The 23992-nt window shown below is 39.7% G+C and overlaps 1 protein-coding gene across 4 annotated transcripts in view; it reads left to right on the top strand.

The window, feature by feature from the left end:
• TAF3 (TATA-box binding protein associated factor 3) overlaps nt 1-23992 on the top strand; it is a 176540-nt gene that overhangs the window by 2515 nt on the left and 150033 nt on the right. For all 4 annotated transcript variants that reach the window (XM_048219427.2, XM_048219426.2, XM_026478740.4 and 1 more), the window contains exon 2: nt 3394-3636. In XM_048219427.2, the coding sequence (XP_048075384.1) occupies nt 3444-3636 (193 nt within the window). In that variant the 5' untranslated portion in view covers nt 3394-3443. The remainder of the gene's footprint in view (nt 1-3393; nt 3637-23992) is intronic.

Below are 23992 nucleotides of genomic sequence, written 5' to 3'. Positions count from 1 at the left end.
TCCTTTTATTCTCCCCAGGCGACAAATTTATTATATTTGTATTCTGTAACCTAGTACGGTGGCATCATATACGAGGAGATATTTGCTGAATAAATGAATGAACTGATGACCTACTACCATAATAGCTGTTTAGTCACTTGACTTTCTGAGTTCCAAAATGTGTATTTTTGGAATGCTTGATTTCACTGATCCTTCTTCTCTGAGGATGGCACTGCAAAGTAACTCTCATTCATTGTTATCTTGAAAGTACACCACCAGCACTCTCTTGGCTTTTGCTTCTTTTCCTTCCCTCCCCCTCTTCATGGTCCTTGAGTATACTGTTGTGGTTATGCATAGTCCAGATTATATTTTTGCTACCAAATTCCCTAAATAAGGACAGATGTTCTGTATTTTTAGGTAATGAAAATATCCCCTGAATACATAGTTACCTTTCCTGCATTATACACAGAACCAGAATCTGTGCTGGCATTGCAAGTAACCAGGTATTCCAGAGTCATCCAGTACTCATTGTTATGCGTTAATGTTAATCCCTTTTCTAATTACCCTATCTCGGCAGTCAGTTTTCTTGCTTTTAGTGAGAATGTGATTATCAGGTTCATTATTCTCCATCGTGGTTTTGTGACTTATTAAAAATGCCAATTCCTGGTATACTGACTAGTTATAGACTTTATTAGGTTCTTTTTCCTATACTGTCCTAGTTTTAAACTCAAGTTTTGACCTCAGGTTACCACTATACAGTCTTGTATTCTCCTCCTTTAAATCCTCTTTGTCTTTTTGACAACATTCACTGAGCGCTGCTGAGACCTGAGCACTGCGGCCCCTGGGTGGCAGAGTCGGTTAAGCGGCTGACTCTTGATTTTGGCTCAAGTCCTGAAATCAACCCCAGTGTTGGGCTCTGCCAGTGCACGAGTGCAGAGTCAGCTTGAGATTCTCTCTCTTTCTGCCCCTTCCCCTGCTCGTGCTCTAAATAAATAAATAAATAAAATCTTAAAAAAAAAAGAACTGAGCACTGTGTTGGAGACATCAATGTCCTAAGGCACGGTCCCTGCCCACAAGTTGTGGACAGGGGTGCAGACTGTCAACAAAATAAGCTGATGGTGTTTGCTCCTTTTTAAAAAATTGCTCTCAAGTTAAAGCAAGTATCAGAAGTTGCTATTAATTCAACAAATGATGCATTTTAAAATGTCCCTGAGGTAATGATTTGTGAAAGCATTCAGGGCAGATGTTTCTCGGTGTGTTGTATTATGTATTAAATACGTGTGTGCGCACCGAAAGTAGGTGCTAAATATTTCAGAATGACTCTTCAAGACTAGTACTTGTAACTTAATAATTGCACGATACAGGCAGTAAATGCAAAAGGCAGAAGGTAAAGGAGAGATGGCTGTGGGCTGGGGCAGGATGACTTCACACGAAAGATGAGGTTTGAGTTGAGCTGTGAAGCCAGCCTATACAGAGTTGGAGCTATACAGAGTTGGAGTGGATGCCAGGCTCAAGAAAAGCATCACCTTGATACCCAAGTAGGACTGAGCGTGATGAAAGTACCAGTGAGGTGGCCAGCTTGACGTATGTGGCCAGTTCATGAGGACGGTGTTACAGGAACATGTGAAGTGATGTGAAATCGGGCTTGGGAAGGACATAGAGGAAATGATAGCACGGTCGGAAACACTGCGTGCTTCTAAGGAGGGAAACAGTGTGATGAAAGCGGTATCTTAAGAAAATTGTTCTCTCATTGAGCGCAAGAGAGACTCAAGGGAGGAGACCTGGAAACTGAACTGGGAGAGTGATGGTAGGAAGAGAGATATTCAGAAAAAGTTCTGAAATCTGTGGCCAGAAATGGGCAGGAAGAGGGGAGAACCAGAGGGTCTTGTGTTGAAACTGCAAAGCATATGGAGGAATTCAAGACGATCATTTATTCCAGACTGAGAGAATACTAATGCTTTTCCCAGGAATAGAAGAGTTGAAATGCATATCTACATCATTAAGAGGAAGAATGAATCTCCATTTTATTTATCCCTGCTATTTTATACATCATGGAAGTAACCCCTACTTGTAGCAAAATTGAGAGATCACAGAAGTGTTTGAAGTTACAAGTGAGAGTCTCCTGCTTCCCTCCCTCTGCACTGCGGCTTTCAGCCCCTTAAACTGTTAACAGTTGGATGTATATCCTTCCAGAACTTTTTTATGTGGGCGTGAGCAAGCATGTGTCTAATTTTTATAAACTTTGGGTTATTTTCATTTTACAGCCTGATTTAATTTCAGACATACTCAGTTTGAAGTGATCACAGGAGATTTCAGTTAAAAAAAAAACAAAACACCACTTTTGTAGAGAGAATCTCAACTTTGTATCTTTCTATCTCTATCCATTTGGTATGGTGCCTTCTAATGACATTTAAAGTCTGTATATAAATTATCTTTCTGATCTAAGTGTTTTCTGTAAATTTTCTGGGATTTAAAAAATTAATTCAGTGGCATACAGTAGTCTCCCCTCATCTGCGGGGGATACGTTCCAAGACACCCCCCCCATGGATGCCTAAAACCACGAATAGTACCAAACCCTATATATTCTGTGTGTTTTTTCCTGTATGTACAAAGCTGTGATGAAGTTTAATTTATAAATTAGGCACATTAAAAGAGTAACAACAACAGTGAATAATAAACAGCACAGTTATAACAGCGTATTGTAGTAAAAGTTATGTGAATGATCACTTTTTCTCTCTCTCAAAATATCTTAATGTGCTGCACTCGCTCTTGTGAGGAGGCGAGATGACAATTCCTGCGTGATGAGATGAAGTGAGGTGAATGACATAGGCATTGTGACATAGGGTTAGGCTACCATGGATGCTCTGATGATAAGTCAGAACGATCATCCGCTTCAGTGCGCTGACTGCGGGTAACTGAAATGGACAAAGTGAAGTCTGGGATGGCGGGGGAGGAAGTACTAGAGTTCATTCAGCACTATTTATTGAGTGCCAGCTGTATGCCAGCCACTGTTTTAGGTTCCAGAGATGTATCCTTGAACAATGGTGAAAATGTAATGGACGTTTACTTAGCACAGCATTTTAGTTGTTTGATAAAAAACAGTAGTAGTGATATTTCCTGGGCATTTACATTTTGTCGGTAAACTACTTCTGATATTTATTCGGTCCCAGCCGACTGTTAGTGTGAATTGTCTGGTTGTCAGATCATATTTCAAATTGACTTCAGGAATCAGCTTTCTAATATTTAAACAGTATGCTGTTTTGTCTAAAATCTATTATATTCTTTCCAATAACTCAGTCTTAAGTATGTACATTTAATTCTGAGCTACATACGAACCTAATACTTATTAGTATTTTAAAAAGTATTCGTGGAATTTTCTTAAAATAATTTGCTTGGCTTTTGACTTTGTTTCAGATGGCCGAACAGACCCAATTTTGGATGATGTTGGTGAAGCTTTCCAGCTTATGGGGGTTAGTCTTCATGAACTAGAAGACTATATTCACAATATTGAACCTGTGACTTTCCCACATCAAATTCCTTCATTTCCTGTTAGTAAGAACAATGTCCTTCAATTTCCTCAACCTGGAAGTAAAGATGCAGAGGAAAGAAAAGAATACATTCCTGATTACATGCCACCCATTGTGTCTTCACAAGAAGGTTTGTGATTTTTTTGTTTCCTACTCATACATTTATAACTATTTTAATGTGTTTTTAATCTTCTTCGTTTTCCTAACTGAATTATATAAAATGCTATGCCAACATAAATTCTAGAAATGCAGTCAAGATGTTTTAATGTTATTTGCAAATTAGTCTAATCTTTAAGCCAACAAACTTGCACTGGCATCACCAGGCAGAGCCATGGCAAAGTCAAGGTTATGTCTGATGAGGCATCTATTTCCTTTCTAAATTTTCAGTAGGGAGAACAGAATGTGACCACAGGGAGAAGCCTTTCAATAGATGTATTATATGGGAAGGGGATATTAAATAAATTATAAAATCTTCACATCATAAAGGAAAATCGGGGTTGCTCTTTTCCTCTCCTTACTGTAAATGTGAGTCAGATGATACTGGAACAGAGTGTGAGTAAATATTCACTAGTGTTCTGCAGATTTATCTCCATTTTTTAATGATGAGTAGAAATGTTTATTGTTTGGCCATATAGAATTTTTGATTAAAAAATAACAGCTACTCAGGTACAGTCGTCAGTCACTGCAGAGGTCCTTCCTCCCTGCATGATTTAACATGTTGGTCGTGTAAGTTCACTAAGGTTCTGAAGAGGTACATAGTAATTTGTGATCTCTCATGCAGGTACACAGTGTTTTTCCTTGTAAAAATGGAAAAGTTGTAATTCATTTCCTTTGTACCTTTATATTTGCATCATTTTACCTTCCACCAGCAGTGCTCCCAGGTTCCAGTTTCTTGTCATTCATTTCTTATAAATTCCTGCTCCATTTTAATAGCATCTTGGAGTGCTCCCCATTTGTTTCGCGGACTAGCTTTAGACTTGGAGTAGTTGTACAATCTGTGTGTCAGTGTTGCCTCATTTGAAAAACTGGGAAAAAACCGGCCCTGCGTGGTAGAGACTTACTGTGGGTTGGCATATCTTCCTCGGACACTCCGGATCTTGGGTGCAGGGGGCCCTCCCACGGGGTGCTGGTGCTGTCGTCAGTGGGTTGAGGATGCAGCACCGTACCCATGCTTGTTGGTAGTTGTGTACGTATGGAAATTTAGATAGGTAGGCATCCTAGTTTTCTGAGTTGAGTGGCTTGGGATGTTGACTTCGCTTGTCGGCTCAGCGCTTCTCTACTGCAGGGTCTTGGGGATTTAATACTGACTAAAGCAGGAATTAGTATCACCAAGTGCTTTGCACAGAGCGTGCCTTCAGTAAGTGTTCTGGAACTGGGTGAGATGCTATTTGTAAGGTCTTGTCTACAGAAGTTCATTGTTTCTCCTCCTTTCCAGGCCGACTTTTATATTAGTAACAGCAGGACTTGGAAATCTACAGATGTATCTCAGTCATCCCAGCTTCCCATGGTACCTGCTTAAAATTCTGTCTCCTCGTCACCATTGACTTTTTATGTGTCTGTAGCCTGTGTTGCCTTTGAGGAAGTCTTACCCTTCATAAACCCCATGGTCTGTCTTGTAAACCCCTCATTCCCTAATGTCAGCGTCTTTGACCTTAGAAACCTATATTTGTTACAAATTCTCTAAACATGTATTTGTTTACTTTAAAAATATATCCAGTGCATTTCAGTATCATCATTATCAAAGGAGAGTTTCTTGGACAGAGGGCTGGTTAGTAGCCGGATTGCAGAGAATTCCATTTTCTGTTATAGACAGGTCACGAATATCAAGCAGGCCTGGAATTTGTTTCTTTGCTGTTGTCACTCAATATGATTTATTAAGCATCCTAGATGTCTTCATGAAAGCAGTGTTAAGTTAGCCCGTGATAGGTCCTCTTATGCTTTAAGAGTAATTTTTGAGTGACTCTGAAATTTTTAGCTGAAAGGCCACTTTAAAGGACAAGAAGTACAAAATTTGGAATTGTGCTAAGAAAGCAGGAATGGTAATCCAATGCTGGGAGAAACCTTAAGGTGTTATATAGGAGGAAACTGAAAGAGCCACTCTAATGTAAATAACGGCGCATCAGCGAGTCCCTGGATGATAGGTGATGAGTTTGATATCGGTGAATTGCGGTAAGTTTTACCAGCTAGGACGTCTGTGCATTATCAGTTGGCATGTTTTTGAACCAAAGCTACTGTCGTCTCCATTTATAACATTTTAGTCCATTTTCTCTATGCCTTTTGGAGCTTTCTAACTCTGTTTTGTGGTTTACGTATCTTTCTGTCTCCTCTTCTGCCTCCTATTGAATAAGTTACTTAATTTTTTTTTCTGGCCTTTTAAAAAATTTGGGCTCAGATGGACATTTGATTAATCTTAACCCGTGATTCATGCACAGGCTCATCATTGGTCCATGCATAACCTGCATTTATTCACTTAGAGAGTTTATGGAATCGTGTTTAATAATCTAATAAACCCTACCAAGCTCGGTACTGAGAACTTAGCTCAGGACTTTGGTGATCATCAGTACTTGACCACTTAGTCCGTCTCGTTTTATTTTTACAGCGTGCAAATGACACACAAGGAAGTTCATGGTTAGCATTTGTAAGTACTGCCACAGAAATGTAACTAAGATATCAGTAAAGGAGGAGGAAGAACAATTTAGGGATTTTAATGCTGACTTCAGTCTGAAATTACTACAGTAAATCTTTGAGTCTCTCTTCTGTATTATTTGAAGCAAAAAATTTTATTTGAAGTTGCAGGCAATATAAATTATAACCATTTTGAAAGGAAGATAACATAAGCCTTGAACACTTCTTTTTTCAGCTAACAATTATAGATTCTCCCAGGAGCAGAAATACTGCTGATTCATAAGGTATGCATACGGGTCCTAAGGATGCAGTGATAGGCTGTACAGTAAGATGCTTATCAAACCTCTTGCTCCCATTCAGGGAAAAGGATATAAAATGCAGTCCCGTGGTTACCATTTTTTGATATAGCCTCCCGAGTCAATTTAAGAAATCATCGACAATCTGAAATCTTTTTCTCCCCACGGGTGCAGCATGTTAGAAAGTTCCTAGTATTCTGGTTAGTGGTGCAGCGTGCGGTACAGATGTCCACACCTGTGATGGTCATGCTTGTTCACCAGCTGCTTTATTAAGAATCACAGAGTCACAGACAGGGCCAGACTTCGGTCATACGATATAATTAGCAAAGTATGGTCATGACACTACCCACTTCTCGATCCTTCAGCTTCGCTCCTGTCAGAAAAGCATGGGCATGTCTTGTCTGCTTGCAGCACCGTGAGCGCTCTGCGGAGGGTGTAGGAACGGGCGGTCGTAGAGGAAACCTGGGCCCCGTGGAGCCATTCAGGTGTGACTCCACGGGCGATTGAGTTTCTCATCTTACCATCTTGCTTTGCCTCTCTGACCTTTATATGCATCGTCTGTAAGAGGTTAATAATACCTGCCACATGGATGTCCATGAGGACTGGGTGAGGGATTTGGGAGACATTTGTGTAGACTCGGACAGCGCTTCACACGTAAGACACCGAACAGTGAATGTTCGTTCTCTTCCCATTTCCCCTTCCACAGTCTTAAGGAATTTACTTTTCAGTTGAAATACAACATGCATTTGTGAAGTAACTCCACAAGGAGAATAAATCCAGAACGGTGGGAAGCATAGGCTGGGGGTCCGCGGGCGTGCACACCCAATAGCTGGGCTGCAGTGGATGCTTGACGGAGGAGCAGTTCGACTTGGTGGCCCGGGGGTGACGCAGGAGATGGTACAGAAGGAATTTTGGCCTAGTGTATCAGTCGTATGTTTAGAAATGAGACCTCTCTGGAAATGGTTTATAAATGCACATTTTGCTTAGACTCTTCCAGTTCTGATGGCTGGCACCCGGTGTGTTTTATCCAAGAACATTCTCTCCTCAGCTTGCCATACATATTTTCAGATTCACATGAGTAACATATTTTTTGCTCCCTGTTTTGTTGTGCTGAAGAATGCCTGAAAATAGCTTATTATGCCAGAGTCATTGTTGGGTTCTGAGTGTGGTCACTGGATCTCTGGTCTATGAGAGTCTTCTAGGTGGTCTGTTGACTGGTCCAAGCTATCTGTGTGAGAACAAGAGAAATAGATTTGCTCGGCTCTACTTACTATAAGAAACTTACCCACCTCAACTTGCACTTGGTAAAGGTACTGTGGTGATGCTGCCTTTAGGGTTTCTGTATTTATTTTTATTTTTTGAATTTTTAAATAGACTTATTCTTTAGAATAGTTTTAGCTTTACCTAAAACTTGAGAAGGTAAGTACAAAGTTCCCTTATATCCTGTACCCAGTTTCCCCTATTATTAATCTTACGTTAGTATGCTACATTCATTATAATCAATGAACCAGTACTGATACATTATTATTAACTAAAATCCATTATCTTTAGTGTTTACCTATTGTCCTTTTTAGGTTCCAGGATCCCACCCAGGATGCCCATTATTTTATTGTCATGTCTTCTTGGCTCTTGTGGGCTGTGACTTTCTCAGACTTTCCTTGTTTTCGATGACCTTGACAGTTTTAGTTACAGAATGCCCCTCTCCTGGAATTTGATCAGACAGGGTTACTAGTTTTGGGGAGGAAGGGCACAGAGGGAAAGCTCCACGGTCCTCACATCGTAGCAAGCGTGCGCACTATGAACGTGGTTTACCACTGTCAGTATTGACCTGGATCACGTAGCTGAGGTGGTGTCTGTGCGGTGTCTCCCCTTGAAGTTACTCTCTCCCCCCTTCCCATGCTGTCCTCTTTGGAAAGAAGTCACCATGCGCAGCCCACACCTAAGGAGTGGGGATCTAGACGCCTCTCCCTAAAGGTGAAGTATCTCTGTAAAATAAACTCTTCTGCGGAAATTATTTGGAGCTCTTTTGATTTGTCTCTTCTCCACCCATGTTCCTATTTTTAAATGAAGCCCTTCTAAAAAATAAGCGTTTACAAGTTTAAAATAGTAAAAGTAACATAAATGTTGAAAAATAAAATATTGTCCCAAGTATACGAAGCATAAAATGAAAGGTCCTCCTCACTTTCCTTATACTCCCAGTTCCCAAGAGTAACCTTGTTTAACAGGTACGAATCCTAGATCTTTTCATGTGAGGCACTGTGACTTCTGAGTCAAGACTCTGTCCACTCGGAAGCCTGCCATTTATTTCTCAAGCTGTGCAACCTGACTTCTGCCCCATCCCTGTCTTGAAACAGCTCTCACCGAGATCAACAATTCCTACCTAACTGGCTGACCGAAAGGAAATTTTGATCCTACCTGCTCTTCTTTTGGGGGAGGTGTGGCTTCGTGAAGTATCGTAAGGCAAATACCTTTGAAACCGCATCCCAGTTCAAGACATAAAACTTTACCAGCTACCCCCAGAAGCTCCTCCCAACCCCATGTGCCCAGCCGCACTCACAGCCCCTTGTCCGTGCCTCCAAAGTAACCCCATCCTAATTTCGTAGGGACTACTTCTTGCTTGCCTTCAGTCCGTCAGCCAAATGTGTAGCCCTAGACCCTTTAACTTGATCCACCTCCGCTTCCATATGATGTGCCTTCTAAGTCTCTTGCCCTGGACAGGCCCCCACACCCCTGCCCAATTCCTGTCTTTCTCTTACCATTTATTTGTTGGGAAATCTGGGTCATTTGACTGGAACGATTTCCCGCAGTGGATTTTTCTGACTGTGTGCTTATAGTGTGGTTCAGTATGTTTTTAAACATTGGCAGCGAGAATCTGAGGCTTAATCAGACTCTGGTTCAGTACCTTTGGCAAGATACACGTACTGTCGTGTTCCTTCGCCAGGAGGCTGATAATGTCTAGTTTTCACTTTTTTGATGTTAGCAAAAAAGTTTTGATGTTGATACTTATTGTATAGATGCATTAATCCCTTGGAGTTGTGAGGTTTTTATTTCATTCTTTCGTTAGAATAATTTTACCAGGGAAGCCTTTCGCTCATTCCCTATTTAGTTACTTAGTGGCACAGTTCAGACAGGGAAAGGAAGGTAAACCCTTGAAGGTAAAATGCTCTTTCATTTTATACACCCAGTTTTCAAGATAATGAATTGGTTCCTTATCATCCATAGGTGTTATCTTTTTAATGTCATTATGAACTCGTAGATTTAAACGTATTTGATAGGTTTCCTCCATTACAATATTTACCCTTATTAGAACTCGGATTAACTTGTAGATTTAAACATATTTGATAGGTTTCCTCCATTACAATATTTACCCTTATTAGAACTCGGATTGTCCCATCGTTGGCCAGTGGCAGCCTTTTCAGTCTGGCTTCTGAATCCTTTTAACATGACGCTAGTTGTCTTCGATAGCGTCCTTGCAGCCTCGTGTATCAAAATGTTGTAGGCTTATCTTGTATGTTCTTGTCCCACACTTGCAGTCCTTTTCCAAGGAGCCCTGGCTTCCTGGGAAATGGCATTTCATGTCCATAATCTGGGCACTAGGGGTACTTGTTACAACTGATCATTGTTTCTAGGTAGTAAGTAAATATTTATACTCACAAATATATGTATACATGTATGTGGTTAGATGGATAAGAGGCAGGTACCTCATGAGTTCATACCGATGTTTCCAATTCAAATTCAGGCCCGTGAGGTTTTTACTGTTATATCAGTAGATACTTTTGTCCATAACTAAGAAATCTGGTTCCCAAGGATAAACAGGAGGATATAATTAGAACATTCCATAACCACACTTTTGCTGCATCCAAGATGACACATAAAATGGTAATACTGATACTGTCCTTCACGATTACTGAAGCAGGCTAATTTTTTTTTCCTTTTGCTATCCTGTTACTCATCCCATGTGTCTGCGATTGCACCGTGTACACGTTGTCAGGTCATGCAGCTACTTTCTTGAGTTCTGTCACCTCATACCTTAGTTTTTCTAATGTTGATTTGTGTTCTTTCATGTCTTTTAGACCATTTCAAAATCGTACAGTAGCGTTTTCATCTGTTTTTTGAGTATGTGTTTCTCGTGTACTTTCGTTGCCTGTAGGGATGTTGTTTTGGTGTTTAAGCTCCGTTTTGTTACAGAAAGCGTGTGTGTGTGAGTGTAGTTCTTCTGAACATCTAGAAGGAAGCTCACAGCGCTCCCTCTCCTGTTGTTCACTGTAATGCACAGAAAATGCAGCTTGCTCTCTGAGATTTTCTTTTTTCTTGCACCGCTTGTATTTGGATCTTCTCTTTCCGTGATGCTGGTTTCCTCTTCTGCTCAGTCATGATGTGGTCCTAATAGTGTCTTCTCAGCAGGCTCTGTCCTGAGCAGAGCAGTGGAGGGTTGTATGTGAAAGCTCAGGGTCTGGACTCTGAGCCTCTGTAGATCCTGCCTCAGGTCTTGTGTCCTGCCCCCCACCCTTCCTGTCCCCATCCTGGAAGAAGTCACACGTGTTGCAGCTTCTGGGCCACTCTTCTCACATTGGTCTGCCAGGCTTTCAGGGCGTACCTCCTGGTTTTTTGCGGTTCTGTTCTCTCAGGCCAGTCTCTCCATGGCTTCTCACCATTTGCACCGGCGCAGATGGGTAATACTTGGCTTTTGTGGCTCTTGGTGGTTGGCCCTCACCCCTCGTATTTTGGCATTGCTGGGTAAACTGTCACCTCGTTATGTTGCTGTATTTTTATGTAGCAGTTTGGAAAGATCCCAAAAGTATATTGCCACACCTGCCACTTTTCTTCCCAGGATTACCTTCATCGAACCTTTTTGCTGAATTTACTACTTTTGGGCACTTCTTGAAACTACTTTTCTTCAGAGACAGAATATCTTTAATGCTCCGTCTATTATTAATTTATTCTCTGTGCCTTTCATGGGCCCATCTTCCGTGGCTCTTCTAACTCTAAAATATAAGTGCTCCTAAAATCTTATTTTTGACCTATTGCTTTTCCTACTTTATATAGTTCGAATGTGTGATCTACTCTACTTCATGGTTTCAAGAACCAACTGTATATGATGATTCCCAAAACTGCCTCTCCATACCATGCCTTTCAGACTCTATCCAGTTGGCAGTTGGCAATTTCCACATTTCCCACAGGAACCTCAAATAGGTACGCCAAAGGCAACACACATTATGTCACCGTGAATACATTTGTATCATTTATGTCAGTTGGTGGCACCATCAAATACCCAGTCCCTCAAGCTAGAAATGGGTCTTTGACCCCTTCCCTCCTCATTCTACTCCTTTGTTCCCCATAAACACTTCTGCTAATTTTATTTCCTAAAAATTTCTAAAATACTATGCCATCATTCCTTTGTTTAAATCTTTTCTTTTGTGTGTGGGGCGCCTGGGTGGCACAGGGGTTAAGCATCTGCCTTCGGCTCAGGGCGTGATCCCGGCATTCCGGGATCGAGCCCCACATCAGGCTCCTCCACTATGAGCCTGCTTCTTCCTCTCCCACTCCCCCTGCTTGTGTTCCCTCTCTCGCTGGCTGTCTCTATCTCTGTCAAATAAATAAATTAAAAAAAAAATCTTAAAAAAAAAAAAAATCTTTTCTTTTGTGTGAACTGTCCCCACCTTCCACAAAAAAACTGTTCAACAAAAAGTAAGTATATTCCACAGTGTAAGACACTTTATTAGCTTCCTACTGCTCACAGTTAAAGTGAGCAACACCTTTTTTTTTTTTTCAAGGAAAACCAATAATGTCTATGGGGAGCAATTGCATTTTTTCTTTCCAAATGAAAATAGCTTTTAATGATTTAGAGAAAAGCTGCTTATTCTTACAATTTGGATTACTTACTAAACGAATAGAGGAACTTTAACGAGGAATTTTGTACTGCTTTTGAGACACTAAAATAGTAATATTTGTGTTTATTTGAAAATAGCACTATAAAAGCAACCTTCAGATAATTTATCTTAGATATCATATGGTGTGTTCATAAGCATTATCTCATTTAATCTTGAAACAACCCCTGGAGGCAGATGCTAGTATCATTTCCACCTTACAGAGGAGAAATGAAAATTCCAGAAAAAGGGTGCGTTAACGCACCTTGAGTTACATTGTGAACTGGGAGCAGAATTGGATCAAGATTTAGTCGACGACACTCAGTGCTGCCGTTTTGGGAGCCCACTATGTGTTGAGTCCTACACAGGAACTGGAATTGAAGGTAGATGGATAAGATGTCCTCCCTGCTCACTTTTGGCCTTTCTGTGGTTATTGGAAGGCTCTGCTTGGGTGTGACATTCCTAAGTGGAGAGGTACCATCATCAAACCAGTTTTCTCAATGGGCAGACTTGCAGAATTTCTTCTGGCCCCCGAAGTTCAACCTCACTCCTAACCCCTCCGTGAATGTGTCGCTGCCTTGCCTTTGACACTCAGATACTTTCCCTCTGTTGCCTTTCAGGGCTAGAGTGCGAGGGTGTGGGCCAGGTTTACTCTGTGCATCCATGGTTGTTTCCTGGATGCATTGTCTTGTTTGTTTTTCTAGCTCTGTAGCATCTGAGCCGAGAGGTTGCATCTGAAGGATATCAAGGGCTGATAGGTGGTGCCTTGCCTGTGACGTTCCAATCACAGAGATCTCCGTGAGAGCATAAGGGCCATCTAAAACCAGACTTCTGCCTACTTCACCTACTAGTTTTCTGCCCCTCATTGCTTCAGGCGTGAATCTCCAGAATCACAAACTTGCTTTTGTTTCCCAAAAGGAACTCTGGGCTTCCATATCTTTACTCAGGCTGGTTTGGAGCTCTGCTCCCTCGCCGTGCTCCCCTGGGTACCTGTGTAATATGTATCTCTACCTCACACTGAATGTATTTTTTAATTATTGGTTTTATTTTTCTCAAGAACTTACATTGGTCTTGCTCCTTCTTTCAATCCTGCACTCATTCTGCATTCCACCTTTTATTGCACAAAACTGAAGTCCTTTGAGGCTGCCCGAGAGGTAAATTCAAGACATGAACACTAAGGGACTGCTGTCTTTAGCAAAATTTGTTCAGAATGTTGGGGAAGCTGTCTCAAAAAGTAACCTCCCTGAAGTCACACAGCTCTGAGTGGCAGAGAGGACAGTCAGGTCCTGGACGTCTTGATCTTAGCCTGCTGTCCTTTGCATCCTTTATTACCTGGTATTATTCTCAGGATATAGATATAAAAAGAGAAAGGTTTATCTTGTGACTCTTGAAGTTTTTTCTTTTCATCTCACATTGACTTCTTGAATCTGGTTACTTGGGGAAAAAAATCATGTTTTGATAACATCTTATTTGATTCTTTTACTCATGTTGCTTTTCCTGCTTGTTATTGTCATCCTTAGAAATAGTTTTGATCTACAGCATAAGGATTACAGTAGGTTTTTTTTAAAAAGCAGGTGTCTTGGGGGGTCTTGGTGGCTCAGTCGGTTGAGTGTCTGCCTTCAGCTCAGGTCATGATCCCAGGGTCCTGGGATCGAGTCCTGCATCGGGCTCCCTGTTCAGCGGGGAGTCTGCTTCTCCCTCTGCCCCTCCCCCCTGCTCATCCCCCCTTTAACTCTCAAATAAATAAATAAAGTCTTAAAAAAAAAATTGGGTTTTTCTCTGGCTTTGCATTCAAACGAACAAAATTAGCCCTAAAGTAGAGATGTATGCATTTCAAGATAGAAACTAAAACTACCATCATACCCAGATATGATAGATCATAATTTATAATGGTCTTGGTCAAAATTCTCTTCCCTACTCAATTTTTTTTCCTTTAATGTCTCTGGATTTATAAAAATAAGAATAGATTTCCAATATTACTAAGATAGTTTTTATGTTTCTAAATCAACAAAGTAATCATGTCAAGTGTCTTAGAAAAAGTAAGTATTTTGATATTTTACTTACTGTTTTCCCCTTGCAGGCATCCAGAACCACAACAAAAAAAGATTTTGATATTTTTCCCCCAAATTTTAAAATCACCGGAAATTTAACACCTCTCTTGTCCAGTTATATTTTTAGGAAAATTTCCCCCACTAACACATGTGCATGTGTGTGTGTGTGTGTGTGTGTGTGTGTGTGAAGAGAGGGAGGTCAAGCAGGTGTAGGGCGAAAGCTGTTACATGGCTAGTGATATAAGACCCCAAAGTTAATGCTTTTATTGTAAGTTAGGATTTATTCTGTCTCGTTTTCCTGAATTGGAGTTTTTTCAGTGCAGTAATTGCATTTTATTTAACTAATCACCTGCCTTCGTTACATAGAGCTTTCCTATTTCTGATAAAGCAATGTAAAGTTATTTGCTTCATTGACGGTGCGTATATACTGATCTTGTGCCAGTGGTGCTAAAGGAGAATCAGAGTCCCTTTGTCATTCATCCACGTGGCTGTGGAGAGCCCACTGTACGCCAGGCTTGCTGCTTACTGCTGGAGATAGGTGAACGAGAGAGACAGGGCCTTCCTTTCCCTCCTAGAGTCCGATCCATATGGAGAAAGAGAGATGAGACTAATAATTACATATGATTTTAATTCATAATATGGGATCTCTACCCAGTATTCTATAAGGAATGAGGAAATCAATGGATATTTTTAAGGCTGGGACTGGGACACGCTGCTTAGATTAGTGAATTCTGGTGGCAGTGAGAAGGATAAACTAGAGAGGGGGCTGTGGGAAGAGAGTGTTGCTAGAGCTGCTTGACGTAGTCATCCAGGGCAGGGATGATGGGGCCTGCATCCTGACTGTGGTGAGGAAGAGGGCAGAGGAAGGGCTAGATTTGAGAGCTATTGATGGATGGGATTCGGTGATAGATAGGTTGTAGAGAATATGATAGAAAGAAGAGCCAAGGTTTGGGAGACTGTGGGTAATCTAAATATCCATCTCTTAAACAGACAGGCCTGATCTGGAGTTAAAATTTAGAATGGATCTCATATCCCTCAGGCAATGGTCTAACATAACCATGTATTTATTTTTGAAAAAGAGTAATCTGGTAGAGTTCAAGACTGTAATCTGTCATGAACCTGAGACACAGTGCAGACTTTGTTGCTTATTAAGGGCAGTGGATACACTTGCTTTAAAAAAGGCATTGTTATTATTACTAGTTATAGAGTTATAGAGTTTCCACTCTGTGCCGGGCACCATAGTGGGGGTACAAAGGCTCTCCTTTCATTGACCTCAGGTGCAGTGAGTCTACTTAACCATGGCCCTGTTTGTCATTGTAAGACATTGAATTAACGTTTATTGAATTCTTAGAACAGAAATTGCTGGAAAACACCTAAAATTAGTTTTTTTTTTTTAATTAAGAGATTAAACATTAAGTTTTAGTTTACTGCTTTAGGACTTTGACTGCCAAAAATGTGTAGCTTGGTATTTCATTGCAATATGACAATTTAAAGACATTGTTTTACTTTCTCCCAAGCAGAGTGTGCCTACTCACTTTTTCCTCTCTCCTAGTTGCCACGTTTATAAAATGGGAATAATGGCCTCCATTGGATTGTTATAAATGAATGAGCAAAATCTTATCCACTATGGTAGATCTTCAATACGGTCTCCTTAGTATCCACCACATTTATAGTTTTTTCCTGAAGATCTCAGCACCAAGTATAATGGGTGTCATACCACGATATCCAGAAAACACCACGTACAGTGCAGTCAGCGTACACATTTGTCATGCCATCCACCCTCGTTCCTTCTAATGCAGAAGCCCTGACCCGGTGTGTGGGGTGCTGTGGTGTGGAGTAGGCTCAGTGCTCACCTGCCTGGGGACTTCCCTGCATGCTGGTGAAGTGGGGTGTTGTTCCAGCTGCCATGGATTCTTTGACCCTGAAGACCGTAGCATAACTCAACATTTTATACAATCGATTAGCTTTGAGAGAAATAAAATGGCACAGGTGGACATGCCATTTGTATTGGCCAGATCTCTACAGTTCCCTCCTGAATTTCTGTAGGTCTCTTCCATTGTTTTTTTAATGGTAGCCTTTAGTTTTACTGATCTACTTTTAAGAACTTTGAATCAACTTTTTCTAAACCTTAGACATATTTGAGAATTTCATTTGCGATAATTCGAATAGTTATTTGCATCTAATTTTACCACAGGAAGGAAGCAGTAATTTCTCTCTCCTCTTGTTGTTGTTGTTGTGAGCATGGTGATGTTCTGTGATGGTGCTGGTTGACCCGTCACTGTTGTGTGCTAATACAGTGCGTGGGCACGGTTTACACCCACTAATTATTTCTCCTTCGTGTAATCAGACTGATTTAAACTTGCAGTTCATTTTTATCAAGTATTAGTAGTCAAATGTCATGTTTAAATATAGTCAGTAGTATTTAATGATCCATTTTATTTTTGCTGGAGACTTCAGGTTCTGCAGTCTAAATAAGACCATTGATTTCTTTTTCTAATGCGAAAGTGATTGCAGTTCAGTAGGTGGCACTCTTTCCTTTTCTGTTAGTGTTAATGAATGTCCAGTTAAATGACAAAAACACATTTTCAGAGTCGTAAGAAAAACCCGACAACTTAAACCATCACTGGCTTATTTCAGAAAGAAAAGTAACAATTTTGTTAATGATTTTTAGCTTCTGTGCAACTTTGTTAGAGCAGTTATAAGTCAATAGATTTAATAATTATTTTCCTTAAGGAAACTGTATCCAGAGAAAAATCCCTTTTATCATTTAGCAAAAGCCTTGTTAGCTATTCTGAAACTAGATTTTCTTTTTAAAAATTTGAAATTACCATCCATTAGTATCTACTTCCCTTCCGTGTTTTGATTTTTAAATATTATCTTCAAAGTCCCATTAGAGGATACTTACTTTAAAAAATGAATGCACTTTCCCTGACTTAACCTAACAGTTTTACTGATATTTCAGTGTGCCCATCCCTTTTTTAGTTCTGAAGAGAGTATTTGGTTAGTTGAAATAATTAATACAATTTTCTTTTACTCTTTTTATTCAACATTATTTGTGTTCTGCTTTTTTATAACATAATATTTTTGTTGTGTGTTTTCCTTGAGCAGTTTAGTCTTTGGAAGTATTGGCATTTCATGATATTTATTTCTTCTTAGAGGTTTTCAAAAGAACAAAGAGAAAATTTACTTTAAAAAAAATTGAATAACGTTCATTCTATCCTGCCATTACCATATGGTTCCCTTGAGTTCTTTTATAAATCTACATTACATTTTGTGATCTTATGGATTATATTTTCCTGTATCTTGAAACATTTTGCTTATTTATCATCATAAGAATTATTTTATTATGACTCATCATTGCTCATCAATTTTTCCCAACTGTGCTTAAAAAAAAAAAAAAGAATGATGGAATCGCCTAGATGAGGATGATCCAATAGTGAAATAATTTGTCATCCTTCATTTTCCTAATTGTGGAACCAGAGTATTTAATTCTACTTCAAGAATGTTTTAGAGAGGCCTGGAAACACCATGTTCTTGTCTCCTTTTAGATTTCATTGAATATAGTTGAAAATTTGAAGTTGTTCATTCTCCACTTACAGTGGAAAAGAGAAAAACTGGCATGTTTTACAATTATGAGACAAATTAAGAATACCTGCAAAGAGTTAGCCATGTTTCTGGTCGATGCTGCTGCTGCTGGTGATGTGATGAAGAAGAGAAAGAGGAGGAGACAACAGGAGGAGGAGAAAAGGAAGTAGTTGATTATATAAAAGAAGTCTCAGACTCTGGGTCTTCAGATGACAATGTGCTAGATGAATTTGCAACTTAAAATTGACAACTGAACAGTGTTTCTCAGGACAAATAAGAAATAAGGTTTTCTTATCCAGTTAGTCATTCATCAGGAAGCGCTTCATGATGCAATATTTTTGTAACAAGAACCAAAACCATTTTGTTTTACTACAAGGATGTGTGACAATATTTTTTCATTTTTCGTGCTCTTATACACCAAAATTTACATGCTACAAAGGGTGTGCTGTGTTTATAGTCTTTTTTGTTTTTGTTTTGTTTTGTTTTATTTTATTTCATTTTATTTTATTGGTTTTATTTTTTTATTTTATTTTTTTTGTTTTTTGTTTTTTTAATAATAATTTTTTATTATGTTATGTTAGTCACCATACAGTACATCCTGTGTTTATAGTCTTATCACAATTTCTGATGAACTAGTTTTTGCTCTCCTTTTATTCTTACTCATGTAAATTATATGTAAAATGGCTTAAAAATATAAAGGTTCCATTGGACCCAGATGTCAAATGGTCATAGCAATTTTTCCTGATGTACTGAGGGTTAAAGTAAAAAAAAATATTTGTCAGATTTAATGGCACTATTACATTTTAACACTTCTTTTTAGTATGCAACCCTAATTATATCTGACAGACACAATTGGGAATAGTTAGAAGGAAGTAGGAGTTCTGAACCAATCGGCAGTGGAATGAAACACTCAGGAAGTCCCAGTGCCATGGTAAAGGAGAAAAACTCACTTTTCATTTCCTCTCACGTACCGTGTGTTCAGATTAACTTTAAAGGAGCCCAGGACGTAGGTCGGAGACTTTGTCTGCAGTTGAGTGTTATCTGTGTGTGGAGCCCGCCTCAGCAGGCCTCTCGTCGTCAGCTGACAGACCTTTCCCTGTCCCTTGAGAGCTGCTGGGTATCCTATTGCAAGTTAAATATGAAACAGGGAGACACTTAGGTTTGCACTGAAAGGATTTCTTAAAGCTCGGCGTCAAATGAGGTGGTTAGTGCGTCACTTGTATTAAGGCTGACTTTGTTGGGAAGGAAAAGCTAACTAATACTGTCCTCTACGTTAGGACGGAAGATGCTTTGGGAAAATACAATGAATGGCATAAATGCTCTACCTTAACATATCTGTGTGGTGCTGTCGTATGTCCTCTCCGTAGTACTGGGCAGTTGTCAGGCCTGCCAAAGTGATACTTAATGTCCTGTGGCAGGAGAGCCTATCAGCAAACGTATGTATATTTATAGTTTAATAAATGTTAAATGTTTCAACAAATGCTTCATAATAGGGTTGTTTGGAGACTTTGGTTTTTCAACTTAGTCTTTCCAAACTTTAATAACAAAAAGAAATAACACATGGTGAGTTTATAACAGCTTGAGGGACAAGAGACCAAATTCTGGATTGGGAGAAACTTAGTAGACACCTGTGACAGTAGACAGCCTGACTTGGGTGCTGCACACTCTTCTCCAGGCATTACCCACACGGACTCATGTATTCCTTGTAATAACCCTATGCCTTACGGACTGTTACTGTCCTCATTCTGCAGATGAGCAAACTGAGGTGTAAGGATGATAAACAACATAAGATCACACACTAGTAACTGGGGGATCCAGGATTTGAATACAGGCAGTTTGACTCTAAAAAACTAGTTGCTTGGTTTTTTTTAATTACTGAATTTTTGTGCTTAAATTCTATTTCTAGGGGCACCTGGGTGGCCCAGTTGGTTGAGTGACCAACTCTTGATTTCAGGTCATGATCTCATGGGTCCCAATGGACCCCTCATCGGGCTCCATGCTCAGCTGGGAGTCTGCTTGGGATTCTCCCTCTTCCTCTGCCTCTCCCTGACTCGTGTGTGTGTGTGTGTGTGTGTGTGTGCACGCGCGCACGCACGCTCAAATAAATAAAAATTCTATGAGTGACGTTCCCATTTATTTATAAGGTTGAAAGATTGATTAGGAAGATTTTAGATGCTATACCACTGGTTTCATCCTGTAGATCTTAGACTTCTGGAAGACTTGGGGTTATTGCGAGGGATGTGTGAATTTACATTGCATAGAGCATCATGTGTAGGCTAAGTAAAACATATATATATATACACACACACATATGTATATATACATACATATATGTACATAACTACTTTAAATGCGTATAACGGTGGCTGTGGCTCATACCATAACATACATAAATATAACTTAGTTCAGAGTTTTCTGTTATGATATATTTCCCTAATTAACATATAGTAAAATTACAACGGTGTTGTTGGGGTTCATGAAAACTTTTGATGTTAAAATAAAGTGTGTATTTATTAGAAATGGTTGGGAGCCATTGAGCGACAGATGATAGGATTTTGCCTAACATGGATTCCCATCTTCTGATGAACCCTCTGTCCAGGCCAGGGTAGATTGCTCAGCTAACAACAGTGAAACTCAGTGTTATTTTCTGTTCTCAATGCTATACCTGTAGATTACGTCTTTGCTGTGTTTTAATTAAGAAGCACACCTGACAGTTACCACTCTGTTCATTGATTTGCTCTCATGAATGAGAGTATTCATTTTATTTTGGAATTGATAGGACAACTCATGCCATCAATTTGGGCAAGTCCTATGTGGGAGGGAAAATTCATACCATATGTACAGTTAGAAAGTGATAGTATTTAAAATATTGGCTTTGCAGTATATAGTCCTTCATTAAACTTATTCAGCACATACTTATCGATTGTTTGTTGTTTGTGCCAAGCACCATTATGAACACAGAAAATACGCAAGTGAGCAAAACAGACAAAAATCCTTGCCTTTATGGAGTTTACACTTCACTGGGTGGAATAGACAGGAATAAACACAATAAAATAAGTAAACTCTATAGCACTTTTTATAGTATTTATTGGGGAGGGTACTATGAGAAAGAAACAGAGCATTATAAGGAGAAATGAAATGCTAGGGGTGGGGGAGATAGTTGCAATTAAAAATATGGCAGTCAGGTAGATGTTGAGAAAGGAGCACCGGAGCACAGATTGAAAGGGGATGAGAGAGACATCCTGGAGAAATGGTGTTCAGAGAAAATCCGAGCAAAACCAAAAAGGGCGCATGGCTGGTGCATTTGACATGGGGGTCAGCGCGGCTGGTACAGAATGGTGATAGAGGGGCAGACTGTTCGGAAGGATGGTCAGGAGGTAACACCAGAAGGGATCATCATGAGAGGCCTTGTGGTTGGAGTGAGATGGACTTTCAGTAAGACAGATAGCTATTGAAGCATTTTAATATTTTAAAAAACATATTATAGAAAAATTTTAACACGCAAAGATGAACAGACTAGCATAATTCACTTCTCCATATTAATTACCCAGATTCAGCACTCTTTTCTCATGGCCAGTCTTACTTATTCTGTCTGTATTCCTGTATACTTCTCTCCCTTTCATAGTATTTTGAAGAAAGCCCTTGACATCATATTAATTTGCCCATAAACGTTTCAGTGTTCATCTCTAAAACATAAAAATGATTTTTTAGCATAACTACAATAGTATTATCATACCCTCAGAATTAACAGTTCTTTAACATTGTCAAATAACCAGTCTTTTTTCACATTTTAAATTGTCTCATAAATGTTATAAATGTATATTGGTTTATTTTCCATTTTTTAAAATCAGGATCCAGATAACACATTGTGATTTGTTTATATCTGTGTGTGTGTGTGTGTGTGTGTGTGTGTGTGTGTGTGTGTTTCCCTCCTCTTCCCTCTTTTTCCCTTTCCCTTTTGCATTTGCATATTTGTTGAAGAAATTTGGTTGTTTTATAGAATTTTTCAGTCTCAGTTTTGCTTATAGTATCCCAGTGGCTTTGTTTTCCAGGGTCTTCTGTATATCCTGTACATAGAGTTGGATCTAAAAGTTTGATCACTGTCAGGTTTGATTGTTTTGGCAGCACCACTTCATAGTTGGAGATGTGCGTACTTCCATCTGGGGACACGTAATGTCATTGTGTGTGTGTGTGTGTGTGTGTGTGTGTGTGTGTGTATGTGTTAATGGTGGCAGTTGCAAAATGGTGATAGTGGCAGTTGCAAAATGGTGATAGTCTAATCCTATGCTGCTTCCATCTTTTATCAGCCAGATTTCTTCTTTAAAGAAACATTGCCTTCATCAACTATTTGGTTACCTAGTGGTACAGTTTACAAATGAAAGGCCAGATAAATGTTTGATCTCTTTTCTTCATTCATCAGTTTTCCAAATAATGGATTGGTTCCCTAGCTTCTTCCAGTAGTCATCAACTAGTTGTGCTTGTGTGTGTGTGTGTGTGTGTTTTCCCCCGTAAGTATCATTGTGAACTCATGGATTTAAACAGGTTTGATGGTGTTGTTATTATTATCTTACTGATGTTCAGATTGTCCAGTCCTTGGTGTTTGGGACCAGTGATATGCTGGACCTGGCTCATACCCTCCTCCGGGAACCAGTTGTAAGTATTCCAGAAATTTGTGGGTTGGTTGTTAAACACAGCCTTTATTAAAAGTTAAGTCGTATAAACTTACAATTACATAACTTACATTAAATGCAAAGGTACTCAAAACTGATCACATCCTAGTTGCTTTGTCCTTGAGGTTTACTGTGTCTGTGTGGGGGAGTGTACTATATAACCGTGTGTCCCTGTGCGTGTCCTCCCAACTCCACACTCAGAGACGTGACATTGGCAGTTTGAAACCAGTCGTGGTAAGAGTATTTATATCACAGAAATCAGCAAATGCTATTTTGTTGATTGTCTACACTTCAGAAAGTAATGGTGAAAAATGTTGTAAATATAGATTAACTTCAAAATATGTCATGCCTGTAACTGTTCCCTTGTAAATTGTACCAAAAAGTGAGGGGTATTTGTCGAGAATTCTGAGACTGTTGTATATGAGTTAGCGAAGAGGTTGCTCACATAGTTGACAATCATGTGAAATTCTGATCTGAGCTTTCCTTGTTTTACTTTAGTTTAAAGCAGAGGTCGACAAACGATTTCTGGCCAGCAGCCTGATTTAATAAATAAAACTTAATTGGAAAACAGCTATGCCCGTTTGTCCAGACCAAGGTGAAATGCCTAGAGATAGTGGCGCAGACATTTTCCAACTAAGTAGCCTTGTCAGATCCCTCTAAAGTGAAGCCCCCGCTTCACAAGCCCCCGGCCCCACTGACTTACTCAGAGCTCCCAACTGGCTTTTTAATTCCACTCTGAAACGTGAGCAGATAACCAGGGATTACCAGACAATTGAAAAAGCTGCTAATGTGAAAGAAAACAAAACAAACAGAAAAGCAACCTGGAGGAAACAGAATCATGCAAGGGGGAAAAAAACTTGATAATAGCTCTTAACTAATATCCTCAGAGACTTAAAAGGAAATATTGTAACCGTAAAGCAAGAACAGGACACTTTTTAAAAAGGAGATGGAGGAGAAGAAGAGAGGCAGCAGAAAAAGCATTCATTCCAAGACCAAAAGAGCCTTCAGGAATTAAAAATCATGGGAGCAGAAATAAAACCAAAAAAGTCAATAGAAAATTAGAAGGTACAGGTATAGAAAGGAGAACAAAAAAGATTTTAAAAGGGAGAAGATTTTTTTAACCATTGTGGAACCCATCCAGGAGCGCCACTATCTGAATAGCCAGTCTCAGGGGGGAAGCCCAGAAACAGTGACCCCCTGAGCAGCATAAGCACCATCAGAGCCAGATTGTTGTCTTGAATTTATTTCTCCCTAAGAGGAACCAGGGCTCCTTGGAAAAACGGCTGTTTCCAAGTCTGGGCAGGATATCTACAAAGTGTTCTAGAACATTTTGTCATACCAGATAGCACGAAAGCCATCAAAGACCGGGAGGGTAGTATCGAAAGGACTCAG

The sequence above is a fragment of the Ursus arctos genome, unplaced genomic scaffold (genome assembly GCF_023065955.2).
Source record: "Ursus arctos isolate Adak ecotype North America unplaced genomic scaffold, UrsArc2.0 scaffold_30, whole genome shotgun sequence".
In the NCBI taxonomy this organism is placed as follows: Eukaryota; Metazoa; Chordata; class Mammalia; order Carnivora; family Ursidae; genus Ursus; species Ursus arctos.
Note: the sequence above shows the minus strand (reverse complement) of the source record. Positions and strands in the feature narration are given on the sequence as shown.